The sequence below is a fragment of the Agelaius phoeniceus genome, chromosome 6, assembly GCF_051311805.1.
Source record: "Agelaius phoeniceus isolate bAgePho1 chromosome 6, bAgePho1.hap1, whole genome shotgun sequence".
NCBI lineage: Eukaryota > Metazoa > Chordata > Aves > Passeriformes > Icteridae > Agelaius > Agelaius phoeniceus.
The window spans coordinates 10,193,507-10,209,747 of record NC_135270.1 but is presented as its reverse complement, the minus strand read 5'-3'; the positions used below and the strand labels follow the sequence as shown (position 1 = coordinate 10,209,747).

The following is a 16,241-nucleotide window of genomic DNA, read 5'->3' as shown; positions in this document are numbered from 1 at the left end:
AGGGATCTGGGATCACATTCCCTTAGGACAGGAGCTTCTCATGGCTGCATTGGGTTCCTAAAAAAACAGCATGACCCCCCCACCGTGGTTTTTAGTTGGAAGGGGGCTGTGTCTTGCCTGGGTGATCTCAACCCTTGGGCAGGATTTTGTGGGGAGAAATCCATGCTGGATTGGGAATTTTGGAGGCAGCAGCACCTTTTGCTCCATGGGATCAATCATTTACCTGCCTCCAACCTTTGCTTCATTCTCTGCCCTGGGATGGGGGCATGGGGCCGGGGGGAATCTGGGGGTCACCAGAGTGGGGTGTCTCACAGCATCCCTCTCCCTACTGGATGCATCCAACCATCCCGGCTCCACTTGGCCCCTTTCTCCGCCGCGTGGGTCCCCGTGCAGGGCTGGGAAGGCGGCCCAGCGCCTCCAGGAGAAGGAGCAGGAGGAGGAGGGGTGGGGAGAGGCCATGCCGGATCTTTGCCAGATGTGGGAAAGGAGAGAAGGGGGGACGCCTTTCCCGCTGCTTCCCAAACCTGGGGGGGACCCCGTTCCCCGGCGCGCAGCCAGGGCAGGAATGGCCGGGATGGGTCCCACTCGCCCCAGTTGAACGGGACAACCCTGGGGTGACCCCAGGGCCCCGTGTGGGTTTGGGGGGGGTGGGTGGGTGCCGCTGACGACCCCCCCCGCTCTCGCCCCCCTCCAATCCCGCATTGTTCCCGGCTCGGCGGGAGGAGGAGGAGCAGGGCCAAGGGCCAGCGGGAAGGCAGGCGGGAAGGCGGGCGCCGGGACGTGCTGGAGCCGCCTGTCATGTTGGTGGAGCTGCTCTTCCAGGCTGCCTGTGTGTCCCTGTTCCTCTCCAGCGGCCAGGGCAGGGTGTATCCCGCGAGGAAGAAGCCGGCCAGCTTTGCCGTGGAGAGGTAGCTGGATTCCCCCCTTTTCCTTCTCCCTCTTCCAGCTACACCTGGGATGGGCAGCCTGCCGGGCTCGGTCTATCCCTGCCTCCCGCTGCAGGAGGGCTTGGCCGGAGGGGTCCCGGCCGGAGGGGCTGGCACCCCACAATTCCCTCCCTCTTCCCGGGTCCAGGGGAGCATGACACTGCTCCCCGCATCCCTGTGCTGCTCCCCTCATCCCTGTCCTTCTCCCCACATCCCTGTCTTGCTCCCCGTATCCCTGTCCAGCCGGGGGGCGCTTCTCCCGTCACCACGTGCTGGGATGTTCAGGATGGCTGGGAAGTGGTTGTCCCCTCTCTGTCCCACCTTATCCTACCTCTCTCTGATCCGTGCCATGCTCTGCTTCCCGGTACATGGGCACATCCTGACCGCTCCGGTTGTCCTCCTGTCCTCCCATTCCTGGGACCTTTGCTCTGTGCAGGGGGCTCAGGACAGGGTGGCCTCAGGCTCTGGTGTCCCACAGGCGCCGCGTGGGGCCCCACGTCTGCTTCCCAGGCTCCGGCAGCGGATGTTGTCCTGGCTGGATGCTGTCTCCGGGCAGCGGGAAGTGCACCCTGCGTGAGTATGGGGGTCTGGGGGGCTCGTGGGAGTCCTGTTCCCATTCCCAGAGCTCCTGTTCCCATTCCCACAGCGCTCTGCTCCTTCGGCTGCGGTGGTGGTTCCTGCATCGCTCCCAACCTTTGCATGTGCCCAGATGGAGAGCAGGGAATCACCTGCCCAGGTACTGACAGAAGTGGCTATGCTGGATGCCCTTCCCTGTCCACACCATGAATCCCAAGGGATAGAGATGGCCACAATCCCATGGGCACCGTGCCCAACCCTCTTCCCTCTCCATGCCACAAATCCCAGTAGATGGAGGTGACCGTGGCTCCTTGTCACCTCTCCCTGGCACTGTCCCCATCCCTGGGGGATCCATGGAGTGGGATGGGAAGCGGGTTGTCCTGGGGTGGCATGGGTACCCTGTGGACGCCATGTCCATGTTCCAGAGCCACCGGGGACTTGCGGAGAGTACGGCTGTGACCTGTCCTGTAACCACGGCGGCTGCCAGGAGGTCGCCCGCGTGTGTCCCGTTGGCTTCTCCATGGCCGAGACGGCCAACGGTGTCCGCTGCACCGGTGAGTGGGAGTGGTGTATCCTGATGGCTGTGGGGAGTGGGAGGTGCATCCTGATGGGAGTGGGCATCCCCGTGGTGCCCACGCCCCAAATCTGACCGTTCCCCGTGTCCCCTAGACATCGATGAGTGCCAGAGCGCGGCCTGCGAGGGGACGTGTGTGAACACGGAGGGCGGCTTCGCCTGCGAGTGCGGAGCTGGCCGAGAGCTCTCTGCTGACCGCCGCAGCTGCCGGGGTGCGTGGGGTCCCAGGGGGGCGGCTGGGGCTCCCGAGGGATCCTGACCCTCATCCCAACCCCCAGACATGGATGAATGCCAGGCCACGCCGTGCCAGCACCGCTGCGAGAACAGCGTGGGCAGCTACCGCTGCTCCTGCCGGCCCGGATACCACCTCCACGGGAATCGGCATTCCTGCGTGGGTGAGCACTGGGATGGGGCTCTTCCCATCACTCCCAGGGGATGGAGGTGGCCCTGAGATCCTGAACACTGCCACACCCCCTTCCCTCTCCATGCCATGAATCTCAAGCGTGGAGGTGGTCACTGAGCCCCTGCATGTATGCTTAACCCTTATCCCTCTCCATGCCATGAATCCCAAGGGATGCAGGTGGCCATGAGCCTGTGGGCACTGTGCCAGACCCCCTTTCCTCATCATGCCACAAATCCCAAGGGATGGAGGTGTCCATCAGTCCATAACCATGGTGCTGCCACCTCATCCTCATCCCTGCATGGGCCATCCTGGTGCTTCTGGCTCTTTCCTGGGCCACATCCCTGGGTGCAGTGCCTCCTGCCACATTCCCTTATCCCACAGATGTGGACGAGTGCCGGCGGCCTGGCATGCGCCGCTCCTGCCAGCACAGCTGCCACAACATTCCCGGCAGCTTCCGCTGCTCCTGCCGCCCTGGATACCGGCTCAGCGCGGACAGGGTGTCCTGCGAAGGTATCCGTGTCCTTCTCCTGGCTGGAGGAGCAGAGTGGGATGCTCCCATCTCCCTGCCAGCCCCAAGTGATGTCTCTGCCTTCCTGATTTCCTTTCTAGGGTACCCCAAATCTATCCTGGCCCCATCGCCCATCCTGCAATCCCTGCAGCATCCACCCACTCTTGTCCTGCTCCCTCCTGGCTCCCACCTGCTCCCGAGGGGCTCCCCCTCTCCCCACCTCCCTGTGGCAGCTCCTGGTACCCAATTCCCTCCCTCTTCCCCATCCCTGTCCCCTGAGCCATCCCCACGTGCCATGGGAGCCCCCGGCACCTCCATCCCACCATCCCATCACTGTTGGCACCGGGGAATCTCTCGGGAGCCCGGCAGTCGCTGGACAGAGCCAGGCTGCCGGAGCTGCACCTGCCAGGTGAGCATCCCATCCTGCCATCCCATCCTTCCCATGGCACCATCCCGACCTGGGATGAGCCACCACATGTCCTGGCAGGGGGGACAAGTCCTCTGTGACACCGTGAGCTGCTCCGTTCCCTGCTCCCACCCACTTCCCGCTCCAGCTGGGGGTTGCTGCCCCACCTGCACGGGTGAGTCCCGACCCCCTGATCCCCCCAATTCCCAGGATGGCCCCCCTTGAATTCCCAGGGGGATGCCCCTGACCCCCATGGCTTGCAGGGTGCCTGCACGAGGGGGTGGCCAGGGCCGAGGGCGATGTCTTCTCCCCATCCAATGGGAATTGCACCATCTGCGTCTGCTTGGTGAGCTGGATTGGGATGGGAGAATCTCCCCCCATCCCTGGGAACCTCCCACCTCTGGAGACCCTTATCAGGACCCTCATCCTGCATCCTGGCTCAACCATGGATTGGGATGCTCTGGAGCTGATGACACCCTTCACTCATCCCTCCATGGGGAATCAGGGTCCTCTTTCCCAGCCCCATGTTCCCCTCCACAGGCCGGGAATGTCTCCTGCCTGTCCCCGGAATGTCCCCCAGGATCCTGCCCCAGCCCCTCTCCAGCTGACTGCTGCTCCTGCAATCCAGGTGATCCCAGAACCCCTAGTCTGGGGGTGTGAGTACCCCCGGGCTGAGCTGGGGGCGAGGGAAGAGCCATGCTTGGCTCTCCAGCGCCACTCCTTCCCCTTTTCCCAGAAAAGTGCAATTTCCGGGGACGCACATACGCGCACGGAGCCCGGTTCAGCCTGGATGGGGATGACTGCACCACCTGTGTCTGCCAGGTGGGTCCTGGATGTCCCCAGGCATGAGGATCCCCAAAGCTGGGAGGTCCCCAGGGATGAGGATCCCGGGGATACTCCAGTGCTTCCCAGCACTGGCTGGGGGCATCCCAGCTTCACTGGGGGCTGATGGTAGGGACAGCAGGTGACCCATTCCCGTGTCCCCAGGGAGGAGAGGTGGAATGTTCCTTCACTCCCTGCCCCGTGCTGGATTGTCCCCAGCACCAGCGACAGCTGGGTCCCGGGCAGTGCTGCTCCACCTGCCGGGACCCTCCAGCCCCTGCCGGTGAGTCGGGATGAGTGACACAGCTGGGAATGGACAGGGAGGGACAGGGAGAGAGGAATGAGGGGGAAACGGGAGTGGCATGGCACGGGAAAAACAGCTGGGATAGAGGATGTGGGGGACACTTGGGGATGGGGAGAGTGAGATGTTGGGACATTTGGGGATGGGATGTGGGGAAGGGCAGGGTGGGATGAGGGGGGGACAGCTGGAGACAGAGAGGGTGGGATGTGGGGGACACAGGTGGGATGTGGGGATACTCAGGAAGGGTGTGAGATGGGGAAAATCTAGGAACAGGAAGGGTGGAATATAGGGAACCCCTGGGGACAGGAAGGGTAGGTTTTACAGGACAGCTGGGAACAGGGATCCTACCCAGGTTGCTTCCTGGATGACAATGGCGTGGAGTTTCCCGTTGGACAGATCTGGTCTCCGGGCGATCCCTGTGAGTTATGCATCTGCCAGGTGAATGAGAACCTGCTCTGCTTCATTCCCTCTTCCCTATCCCTGTCCCAGCGCACGGCTCCTGCTCCATTCCCGCCCTCAGGATGCCCGTGGCCTGTCAGGCCCCAAATCCCCCAAATCCGGCGGGTTTGGGAATCCCGAGGTGTCTGTCAGGGTGTTCCCGCCTGCAGGCAGACGGCTCCGTGAGCTGCCAGCGCACGGACTGTGTGGAGACGTGTCCTTATCCCATCCGCATTCCCGGCCAGTGCTGCCCCGACTGCTCCGCAGGTGAGGGCGCGCCCGGAATTCCGGGATTCTGAGCCGCCCGGGGACCGCCTGAGCCCCTCTCCCCGCAGGCTGCACCTACATGGGGAGGATCTTTTCCAACAATGAGACCTTCCCGTCGGCGCTGGATCCCTGCCTGAGCTGCATCTGCCTGGTGAGGGCTGGGCCGGGCATTCCCAGAGGATTTGCGGCTCCCGCCCCGTGGGCTGAAGCCCGGTTTTTGGCTCCGTTGCAGGGAAAAGCTCCGGGGGCGCTCCGGGGTTCCTAACGCCCGGCCCTCGGGGGTCTCTCCCGTCTCTCGCAGCTGGGCTCGGTGGCCTGCTCGCCTCTGGAATGTGCCATCGTGTGCTCCTACCCCTTCCACCCCGAGGGTCGGTGCTGCCCCGTCTGTGAGGGTACGAGCTTGGGCGGGTCCTCAAAATCCCACTGAACCCCCCAAAATCTCCCCGAGCCCCCCCAAACCCCCTCTGGACCTTGGTCCCTGCAGACTGCAACTACCAGGGCAGGAAGGTGGAGAACGGCCAGAGCTTCATTCCTGAGGGACAGCCCTGTACCCGCTGCACCTGCCAGGTTAGACCTCCCACCCATTCCCATGGGATGCTTGTGTCCATGGTGCCTGTGCCAGTGTCATTGGATCCCAGCAAGGGCTGGGCTGGCTGATCCCTGTTTTTCCAGCTTGGAGAGGTGAGCTGTGAGGAGAGGCCATGCCCCCGCTCTTGCTCTGAGCCCCACACACTGCCCGTGGGCTGCTGCCCATCCTGCCCAGGTAATGGGATCCCTGGATCCAACCCCAGGCACTTGGATGTGCCCCCTCCAGACTGGAGGTCCTGGGAAAGAGGTGGGTGCTGACCATAATCCTCCCTCCATCAGCCACAGACATCCGGCTCCTGCTGCAGGGCAGTGATCTGTCCACATCCTCATCCCCATCTGCACCCCAGTCCTCGTCCTCACCCCCATTCTCATCCCAGTCCCCATCCTCACCCCCATCCTCATCCCAGTCCCCAGTCCCTGAAGATTCACCCCCTGGCACCCCTCAACACCGCCGCTACCGCCTGGCCCAGCTCCTGCTTCCCACCACACCCCCCCTCGGCCCCTCTCCAGGGATTTGGGGTGCTGGGATGCCCCCTCTGACCACTCCAAGTCCCTCTGGATACCCCTTGGCACCCACTGTGCCCCCCGACCCCCTCTGTGAGGCCACAGCCCCCCCCAATCCCATGGGCAGCCCTGAGGTTCAGGGATCCCCCAGGAACAAGGATCCCTCTGCGGTGCCATCGGACAGCCCCAGGTTCCGGGTGCCAGGTGTGCCTGGAACGCCGTGAGGAGGAGAAGGAGGATGAAGGAAAGGAGGAAAAGGGGGTGTGCAGGACCAGCAGGCCTGGCCCTGGGGAGGGAGCAGCTGTCCCCCTGCCACCAATAAAGTCACTCTGGTATTTATTCCCTGTCCCCTCATCCCTGCACCCACCAGCACAGGGAGCCCTGGGGCTTGTCCTCTGGGAATTTTGGGATGAGTGGCTTTCCAGGACGATGAGGGCAGTGCTGGAGGTGTTTATCAGGTGTTTACCCTGAGTAGGGTTTGGGGACAGGAGGGACATGTCCTGCCCCAGGTTCCCCAGGCTGGGAGCTCCTCAGGGATCAGCAGAGCCACATCCAGGCTCCCATCCTTGGGGCACAGGGACATCCTTGGTGGGTGCAGCTGAGTGGCACCAGGGACACGCCACATTCCCAGGGATGTGTTGGCCTTCCTCAGAGAGACACGGCACAGGGGCGCTTCTCCACACCTTTATTGTCCTCGGCAGCGGCAGGAGGGCCGGGAAAGGGACCAGCTCTGCCAGCCACCGAGTTGGGGACACCTGGGATTCCCGTCCCAGCTCAGGGCAGCCGGGACAGCCCCACCTTGTTGTTAGCCCTGTCGAAGATGACGTAATACTCCCGGATAAAGACATCCCCCAGGATCCAGAGCTCGCCCTCCTCCGTGGGCACATCCATGCCTTGCAATCCCAGGCTGCAGTACCCGTTACTCTGCTCCAAGGACATGGAAGGGAGTGGTCACCAGCTGTTGGATCCCTCCCTCTATCCCCACAAACCCATTCCCAGTGGGATGCTCACCCTTAACACGTAGGCTCTGGGTGGCACTGGGAATTCTTTGCCATTGATATGGAAGATGAGGCTGGGAAGGTTTCTGATGGACTCACAGCTGATCTGGGGAGGACATGGCAGGTTAGTGGCCATTCCAGCTGGGATCAAATGCCCTAAGGAGCATCCTGAGCCTCACCTCACCACTGGAGCTGGCACCAAGGCGCATCATGAGGGTCCGGAGGGCACGGATAGGAATGGCCAACAGAGTGGTTCCTGTATCCACGATGGCCTGGCATCCCGAGGAACAGGCCACCGGAGTCCCGCTGATGGAGACACTGGAAGAGGGATGCAGAGTGAGCCTGGACTCCCCAAAACACCAGCCGGAGGGCAAGGAATACTGGGAATACCTCTCCATGGAGATCTGCCAGTAGGTTTCAGCAGAGAGAGGGATCCAGGAGATGCCTCTGGTGGTGTAGTAGGGATCGATGGCACCAAAGAGGACAAAGCTCCCACCTTCGTCGTCCCTGGAAAGGGGGATCCATCTGGGCTGGTTCTCAGCCCCCCAACACCTCCATTCCCATTGGGAAATTTGGCCAGTGTGAGAGAAAAGGGAGAAATCCTCAGCAGCTTTGGCTGGGATTTACCTGCTCAGGTAGACAGAGAAAAGATTCCTATCCACAAGGTTTTCCATCATCATGTTGTCGAAGACAGGGGTGGCTCCAGAGGAGGCAATGCTTGGGAATGCCAATCCCAGGATGCCATCAAAGGGAGTGTAGTAGAAGAAATCCCCTGGCTCTGTCTCAGCCAACCCAAAAATCTGGTTGCGGACATTGATGCCGGCAACCTGGGAGAAAGGAGACAGGTGTGGATTGGGCAGGATCCCGTGGGATCCCATGGGATGAGGGGGCTGGAGCTCCTGGCCGTACGTCGACGGTGTCGTATCCCAGGACTCCGGTCATGCTTCCCGTGCCGTAGGCAATGAACAGGGTGTCATTGGTGCTGAGGAACGTGGAGGATTCCGCGGGATTGAAGCGGTTGTGGTTCCCTGTGGGGGTGGGAAGGATGGGGATTGCCTGGGATTTGTCCCTTGGGAAAGATGGGCAGAGCCATGCAGGACTCCCAAAGGACACGTTCCAGACTCATTCCAGACACCTACTGCAGGCTGGGCTGGAGCAGAAGACTGAGGGAACCCAGAGGTTGGAGGAGCCGGTGTCGAAGACCACGGTGAATTCCTGAGGTGGGGTCCCAATGGAGATGGTGCCAAAGTACTCATCCTGTTGGAATGGGATTGGGAAGGGGTTAAGGGGATGGGGAAAGGAGAACGGATAAGGGGCTAATGGAATAAGTTACAGGGATGGGGAAGGGGCTAGTGGAATGGATAACAGGCCAATGGGATGGGGAAGGAGCCAGTGTCCCCCTGTGCTCCCTGATCCTAGTTCCCAATCCCAGCCTCTCACATCCATGTAGTTCTCCAGGGGCTCCACAGCGATGCCCGGGAAATACTTGGCAGCCAGGTTGTAGGGATGCTGCTCCAGGTAACTCTCCAGCAATCCCTGCTCCCGCAGCCTCTGCCGCAGCGACTTCATCTTCCTCAGGGGCACCCTGTGGACAGGGACCGGGATGCATCACTGGGATGTGCCATTGGGATCACCCCGCATCCCACATCCCTCTTTTGGGGACCGCCTGGGGCTCACCTGGTCTCGAGGCCCTGGGCCAGGCCCACCAGGGCAAGGAGCAGGAGCAGCTTCATGGTGGGAGCTCACGGAAAATGTGCCTCCGATCCCGGCCCCGCTCCTTATATCCTGGCTCCGGTGTTTGGCCGGAGGCCCCGATAAGAAAGGCAAACTGCTCCTGGGATGGTTATCAAAATGTCCTTAAGGGGGGTGGGAATGTCAAGCCAGGGGATCCCCGTATTCCTGGGGGGATTCAAGCCACAAGTATGTTGGGATGGGCAGGAAGCACTCCCGGTTATTCTGTGGGAGCTGGTGGGAATGCAGGATTGTTTGTACCCTGAACCCTCTAATTCCTTGCTGGAGGGTTTGAGCCAGACGCTTCCAGGAATGGGACAGGCATAGCTTCCGTGGGAATTCCATTCCCAGGAATGACTCACCACCCTCTCAAGGAAGAATTTCTTCCCAATATCCCATCTAAACCTGTCCTCTGCTACTAGGAAGCCATTCCCCCTTGTCCTGTCACTCCAGGTCCTTTTACAAAGTCCCTCTCCAGCTCTCCTGGAACTCCTTAAAGTACTGGAAGAGGGTCCAAGGTCTCTCCAGGTCCTTCTCCCCTTGCCAAGGCTCCATGAAGGATTTTCAGGCTGCCAGGTCCAGATTTTCCATTCTGGGAATCAGCCAAGGTTTTCTCATTGCCAGCCCCCTACAACACATCCCATCCTCCTTTTTTTTCCCTCAGTGATAACCTAGTGCTCCATCCCTTTTCTCCCAACATTCCCCATCCAGGTTCTTCTTCATTTCACTCCCCCAGTGCAACCTAGCATCATGCCCTCAGATTCTTCTATCATTCTGAGCTGGGATGGGGCTGATTCCAAGGGAGGAATGCCAGCTCCAGCCTGGGGAGCCTTTGATCTCCTCCAGGACAAGGTGACCGTTCAGGAGCCATGGATCCAGCACGTGGTGACGTGACCGAAGCCAAGTTGCCCAATCCCACTCCTGTGACCTTCATCCAGAGCTTGGCTTTCCCCCAGCTCGTCCCAGTTTTCCCCCAGTTCAGGGACTTTGGATGTGGGAATGGAGTGACAGGAGAAGGGGAATGGCCCCAAACTGGAAAACAGGATATTGGGAAGAACCTCTTACCTGTGAGGCTGGTGAGGCCCTGGAATGGATTTCCCAGAGAAACTGTGGCTGCCCCATCCCTGGAAGTGTCCAAATCCAGGTTGGAGAAACCAACCTGGAATGTGTCCCTGTAGATTTTGGAGTTACCAAGTTTTCCTACTTTTTTGGCCAGAATAGTAGAGAAAACAAAAATATCAACCTTTCCCAGAGCTATTTATCCATTGAATTCCCAGAATGGACATCCTTAGGGATCAGGATTCCTGTTTTCTCAATGGGAAAAAAACCCCACATTTGCCCAATTATGGGAAGTTCTAGGACAAGCTTATTGTGCTGCTGGTAAATCCCACCCAAGCAGAACAATGGATCCAACAGGGATGGATTTTTGGATGGATGATATCCACAGAAGGAAGAAGCTGTGGAACTCAGGACTGGAGAAAAAAATGGGAATTGCTATTTAGCACTAATTAAATCCAGACTAAAATCTGGGAGGATGGAAAAATAACCCCTTTAGGGCATGAAATGGCTTCCTGCAAGAGAAATCCTGGATTTTCCCAACCTTGGTGGGGAAATGGAGGGCATGAGATGCTGGATCCTGGAATAATCCATCGCGGTGCTTGGGAGCTCTGTGGATGGGAGCAGGTGGCCTCCCTGCCACAGCTTTCCTTGGCACCAGAGGGCACCACAGCATGCCGAGATCCTAAAAACCCCCAGCTGGAAAGATGGATCTGGAAGCTTTCCCTCCCGGTTGATGCAGCCGGGGCTGGGTGAGGATTCCCGGGCAATAAAACCCTCCCAGAATTTAGGCTTTTACCCGGACAATTCAGATTTTTAATGTAATTTTTTATGTGGAAACACCCCTTGGGATGAATTTAATGTTCATGGGAATCACCCTCTGGAACAAACGGGGATTTTCAGGCTTTTGGGACATCAAAACTCGTTCTGACAAAACTTCCTTAATTTTATCTCTGCAGCCTCCCAAAAAATTCCCCTTATGGAGACAGAGCTTTTCTTGGAAATGGATTCATGAAGTCAACTTTTCCAGGCCCTGTTCCCAGTTTTTCTTGTCCCTTCCCTCAAGGCTTTTATCACACGGGTGCTTTATCGGAGCTGTCAGATGAAAGGAGGGAAATCTGACGCTCCTGAGGTGTCAAATTTCCAGGATTGGATTAAAAATATTTGATTAACTTATCAAGGAAGCCCAGGGATGTTGGCTGATCCTTGTGGGAATGGAATTTGGCAGAACAGGACCTCAGGGCCTCAGGGTTATTTTCTGACTTCAGGTCACCTTTTCCTACCTGCTGTGGGTGATTTTGGCTGGGATTAAGATATCATCCAAGGGAAAAAAACATGTGGAACCATCTTTTGTGGAAATTAAGGATATTAATAAGTAGCTACTGGAAATATCCTTCCAAACCCACCTGTTTATCCCAGATTTATTTCTGGATAACACTTTCAAATGGGTATTTTTCCATTTCTTCTGTGCAAATCCAAACACAATTTTCCCCTCTCCTCAAACCTTATGTTTTAATATAAAATGTTAATTAAGCATTTTCCAGCTTTTCCAGGTCTGTGGAAGCTGTTCCAAAAGAAGCCTGGAAAATGTTTTTTTCCCTTTGGCAAGTCAAGGCCCTTTTCTTTCCCATGGCACTGGGGGTTTGACCCAGTTATCAGCCACACTGGGAACAAATTGTCCTTGATTTACCCAGAATTATTTGGGATCATATGACTCCATTTGTTCCACAACAACTCTCAGGTGATGGGGTCAGAGGTGCCTTTCCCAGATCCCAGCACTTCTGGAACAGCTGGGTGACCTTGCCCAGACTTCCAAAGTCTCCCGAAGAAGCAGAAATCATGGAGCTCTTCCCCTGCCTCATCCTTGCTTGGGTTTTGGGAATGTGGAGTTACAGGTGGAAAAGTGGAGCATTTTCCAAGCATATTTTGGAAAATTTGGGTTTGTGGAGAGGATGATGGGACTGGAGCTTTCTCAGGAATATTCCTGTGTCATGCGAGGAGGAGCTAACCAGGTATTCCAGAGGAATTTGCTTTGATCCAGCTGGAAGAACCTGAAATTTTATGAATTTTTGGGATATTGCCGAGGTCTGTATGTGCTTCTCAAACCACTTCCAACCCGGCCTCGGACACTTCCAGGTATGAAGCAACTGCAGCTTCTCTGGGCATCTCGCTTTGCAACCCTCACAGGGAAGGAAATATTCCCGATCACCAATTTAAACCCGCCCTGTGGCCATGCGAAGCCTTTCCCCTTTCCCTATCGCTCCACGCCCTTCTCTAAAACCTCTCTCCAGCTCTCCCTGAACCCCTTACACCCCGGAAACACGAAGGATATAATTCCTAGAGCAGCTACAGCTCGGGGAGAGCCCCGCGGGTAGCCAAAGAGCGATTATTGATTAAAAAATGCCATTAAATTGATCCGTGCTCCTGCCCCCCCCAACATGGCGGCGCTGGGCGGAACCACCCCCCTCACGCCCGGGGGGGGGGTACACCTCCCGCCCCTCCGCGTGGCTCCGCCCACTTCCGGTTTGCTCCGGAAGCCGGAAGCGGCGGCGGCCGGAGGGTCGCGGTGGGGCTTTGGTGAGTCCGGGAGAGGGCCGGGAATGGAAATAACGGCGGGATAACGGGGATAATGGCGCTGCTCCCGCCACGGAGTTCGCTGCAGCCCCGCAAGTGGGCAGCCCTTTGCGTCCAGTTTCCTGAGCGCCTGTGGATGCTTCCCAGACCCCACCCCAAGCTTTCCCACTCCCTCCGTTCCCTCTTCTCCTTCCTAAACTCCATGAAAGTTCGCTAAAACGCCCCTAAAAAACCGAAATCAGGTGATTTCTGCCTTACACCTGCAGCGCGGGATTTAATTCCCAGTTTTTCCCTCGGATAGGTTCGTCTGGATCGTGGGTTTGGCAACCCAGAGCCTCAGCGTGGCTCTTGCGGCATTTCCGGTGTAATATCCTTGGGATGAGAGATAGAAGAACTTGGAGTGAATAGGACAGCGCAGGTGTGTTGTGTTTCGTTGGTTTTTAGGACATTCCCACATTATTCCATCCCACCTCTTGAATTTACACCACACACGGGATACTTAGTTAAACATATCAGACAGCTGGGAATGCTTGGGGTAAATCATGGATATGGCGCAGGACGTCCATAATTTCCCTGATCTTTTTGTTAATTTCACTGAATTCTATGGCAGGAAGGTGGAATGAGATGGTCCCTGAGGTCCTTTCCAGCCCTGTGGGCATGGTGGGATATGGTCAGATCTCAATTTCCTTGGTGAGATGGGATGGAGACTGAAATGAGGTGGATTCTGGAGTGGGATGGAGACATCCAGCTGGAATTTGCAAGTTGGGGCTGTGGGTGGATTTTTCCTTGACAAAACATCCTGGGACATGCAAAATTCCCTCCAGATAAGCTCAGGAAAGGGGGAAAAGTCTTTTCCCAAGCAGGAGTTCGTGGGAATGTTGTTTCTCCCTCTCAGTTAACAGAACCCAGTGCAGCTGCTCCAGGGGCTTTAACCACCCTGGATTTCAGCTGGAAACCTATTCCCAGTTGAATTTGGGAATTGATTTGCCTCTTTTTCCATGTTCCAGCAGTCTGGGAGGATGGATACGCTGAGGAACCGGACAGTGGAGGAGCTGCGGGAGCTGCAGGAGGATTCCCAGGAGATCGAGCGCTTGGCTTTGGAATCCCAGGAGGTTTGTGCCAGGAGGTGGCCCTGGGGTGTCTTTGTCCCCCTCCTGTGCTCACCAATCCAAATTCCATAGGTCCAGGAGCTCCAGCTGGAAAGGGAGATGGCCCTGGCTGCCAACCGGAGCTTGGCCGAGCAGAACCTGAAATTCCAGGCGCCACTGGAGATGGGGCGCAGTGACCTCTCCAAGAAATACCAGGAGCTTCAGGAGCTGGCTGGGAGGTGCAGGGAGCAGAAGGAAAAGCTGGGTGAGCACTGGCATCTTTGCCCAGGAAGGATTCTGCTTCCTGGAAAACTGATATCCCTCTTTTTTCCAGCAGCTGGAGAGATCGAGGATGTTATTCCTCTCGAGTTTCCCTCCTTCCATCAGCAGTTCCCAAGCCCTTTCCTGTGGGTTCTTTGCTGGTTTTTCCCTGGTTTCTGTTTTGTGATAGTGATTTTTCCTTGGTTTTTCTTTCCCCCCTTGTTTCTCACAGAGAAATTCTCGGCAGCGCTGCAGCCTCAGACGTTGCTGGATCTCCTCCAGGTGGAAAGCCAGAAGATTGAAGAGGAGTCTGAGGTGAGTTTAGGCCTTAAATCCATTGGAAATTCCAGTGATTCATCCTCAGAAGACTTGCAATTAAACCCAGTCCCTAAAGTAATGGATTATCTTTGGAGTCTGCTGGGTTTTCTCCAAAGAACTGGATCCATCCTTGTTTGTGTGTGGGATGTGGCTGGGAGAGACCTAAATCAGGATTTTAGGGAAGAGGAGCAGAGGGATGCATGGCTGGAGTGGAGGGATGCAGGAATGAGCCCGAGGCTGTTCCTCTCTTGCAGAAAATGGCTGAGAAATTCCTGGAGGGGGAAGTGCCCCTGGAGACATTCCTGGAGCAGTTTTCAGGGATGAGGAAGTTGTCCCACCTGCGCCGGGTCCGAGTGGAAAAGCTGCAGGAGATCGTGAGGAAGTCAGAGGGATCCCAGGAGCGCACCAGGGACTCTCAGCCTCCTCTTCCTCCTCCTCCTCACATTCCCACAGATCCACCAAAACCCTTCCCATCAGGATCTCCGGCCTTCCCTCTACCCTACAGCCCGGCTCCGACCCTCCCTCCTGGCCCCACTGCCCATGGAGCGCTTCCTCCTGCCCCTTTCCCAGGATCCCCAGTCGCCGTGGGACACGCGGCTTCCTCCCAGCCCAGCTCCCAGACCTCCTTTCCCTACCCTCTTGCTCCAGCTCCCGGATATCCAGCAGCTTCCACTGCTGACTCTGCACCAGGGTATCCCAAATCCACCTCCGGAGGCTTTTCCTGGTCTCCATCCCGGGGCCCACCACAGCCCTTGCCCTATCCTGCTCCCCAACCCTCTCCTCCCCCTGCCAGACCAGGATACTCTCCCTACATCCCACCTGGACCAGGGAGACCGCAGTGTCCATACCCCACTCAGCCCCCTCTCCCGAATTTCCCGATCCCAACACAGGCTCCCTATCCCGGGCCTCCCCCACCCTTTGGATACCCCCCACCTCCAAACCCTCAGCGTCCTACCTGGCCTGGATACTAATCCAGGACTTCTGAGGAGCATCCTGTGCTGATTCCTCCTTTTTTTTGGGACTGAGGAAGAGGAGGGATTCCAGAGTGTTGCTCCTGGATCCGTCGGTGCAAAGGAATTACATGGGATAAGTAACGGCTCTGGAGGTCGGAGCGAGAGGCAGAGCCAGACCAGCAGAAATCCGAAGAGGAGAAACCTCCAGGGAAACCTTGGAGCACCTTCCAGTGCCTAGAGGGGCTCCAAAAGAACTGGACAAGGACTTGGACAAAGACTTGGAGTGATGGGATAACGGGGAATGGTTTCACCCTGTCAAAGGGTGGGTTTAGGTGGGATTTTGGGAAGAAATTCTTCCCTGTGGTGGTGATGAGACCCTGGAATAGATTTCCTAGGGAAGTCATGGCAGCTCCATCCCTGGAAATATCTGAGGCCGGATTGGACAGGGCTTGGAGCAAGTGGAAAGGGATTGGAAGTGGCTGATCCCTAAGATCCCTTTTCACCCAAACCATTCCAGGGCTGTCAGTGGGAGTTGGTGATTCCCACCTGGGCCTGGGCAGCCTCCAGTATTCCCGACCTCCTGTGTGGTTTTTCGGGCTCCTCACATCTCCCTTCTCAGGAAACACTTGGAAATGGAGGGAATGACAAACGATGGAAACGGGATTTGCTTTGCTCAGCACTTTATCCTTCAAATCCTGCCTGTATCCCTTTAAGTTATTTATAAGGAATGGTTACTAATGGACTAGGATGAGGGATTGGTGGAAGCAATTCCATCCCTGGGATTAATTAGAGTAATAAAAGTGGATGAATTAATTGCACTCTGGAGTCGTGGCCCTGGTTACTTTGGGAAACGGCGGAACATCCGGATAAGAATTGATCCCTTTATCCCTTCCTGGCATCCAACTTCCTTTGGATCCCATCGCTAAAATCTTTCACGCCCTCCCAGAAC

At 57.3% G+C, this 16,241-nt stretch overlaps 3 protein-coding genes across 4 annotated transcripts; 2 read left to right on the top strand and 1 right to left on the bottom strand.

Moving 5' to 3' along the window:
- Positions 1–957: 957 nt before the first annotated feature.
- Positions 958–6,680, top strand: VWCE (von Willebrand factor C and EGF domains). Its single transcript, XM_077179392.1, is given in 20 exon segments — positions 958–989; positions 991–1,009; positions 1,011–1,662; positions 1,928–2,056; positions 2,172–2,288; positions 2,355–2,471; positions 2,861–2,989; positions 3,089–3,396; positions 3,475–3,568; positions 3,657–3,739; positions 3,934–4,021; positions 4,130–4,215; positions 4,381–4,498; positions 4,869–4,954; positions 5,125–5,221; positions 5,290–5,372; positions 5,523–5,613; positions 5,706–5,788; positions 5,894–5,984; positions 6,089–6,680. Coding segments are annotated over 20 exon segments (2,952 nt in total). The 3' UTR covers positions 6,538–6,680.
- A 310-nt stretch (positions 6,681–6,990) lies between these two features.
- On the bottom strand, positions 6,991–11,720 carry PGA5 (pepsinogen A5). The gene is made up of 10 exons (XM_054635256.2): positions 11,382–11,720; positions 8,989–9,210; positions 8,752–8,896; positions 8,451–8,568; positions 8,221–8,339; positions 7,939–8,138; positions 7,702–7,818; positions 7,491–7,629; positions 7,325–7,417; positions 6,991–7,237 (listed from the first exon to the last, which is right to left on the bottom strand). Exons 2-10 carry the CDS (start codon positions 9,042–9,044, stop codon positions 7,088–7,090), a joined length of 1,137 nt encoding a protein of 378 aa, XP_054491231.1. The 5' UTR covers positions 9,045–9,210; positions 11,382–11,720; the 3' UTR covers positions 6,991–7,087.
- Positions 11,721–12,596: 876 nt separating this feature from the next.
- VPS37C (VPS37C subunit of ESCRT-I) lies at positions 12,597–16,110 on the top strand. 2 transcript variants are annotated; one of them, XM_054634269.2, is made up of 6 exons: positions 12,597–12,675; positions 12,974–13,090; positions 13,683–13,784; positions 13,854–14,025; positions 14,254–14,336; positions 14,594–16,110. In XM_054634269.2, exons 3-6 carry the CDS (start codon positions 13,692–13,694, stop codon positions 15,308–15,310), a joined length of 1,065 nt encoding a protein of 354 aa, XP_054490244.1. In that variant the 5' UTR covers positions 12,597–12,675; positions 12,974–13,090; positions 13,683–13,691; the 3' UTR covers positions 15,311–16,110. The 2 variants fall into 2 exon arrangements, with proteins under 2 accessions (XP_054490244.1, XP_054490243.1); XM_054634268.2 differs by having other exon boundaries at positions 13,680–13,784.
- The last annotated feature ends 131 nt before the right edge of the window (positions 16,111–16,241 follow it).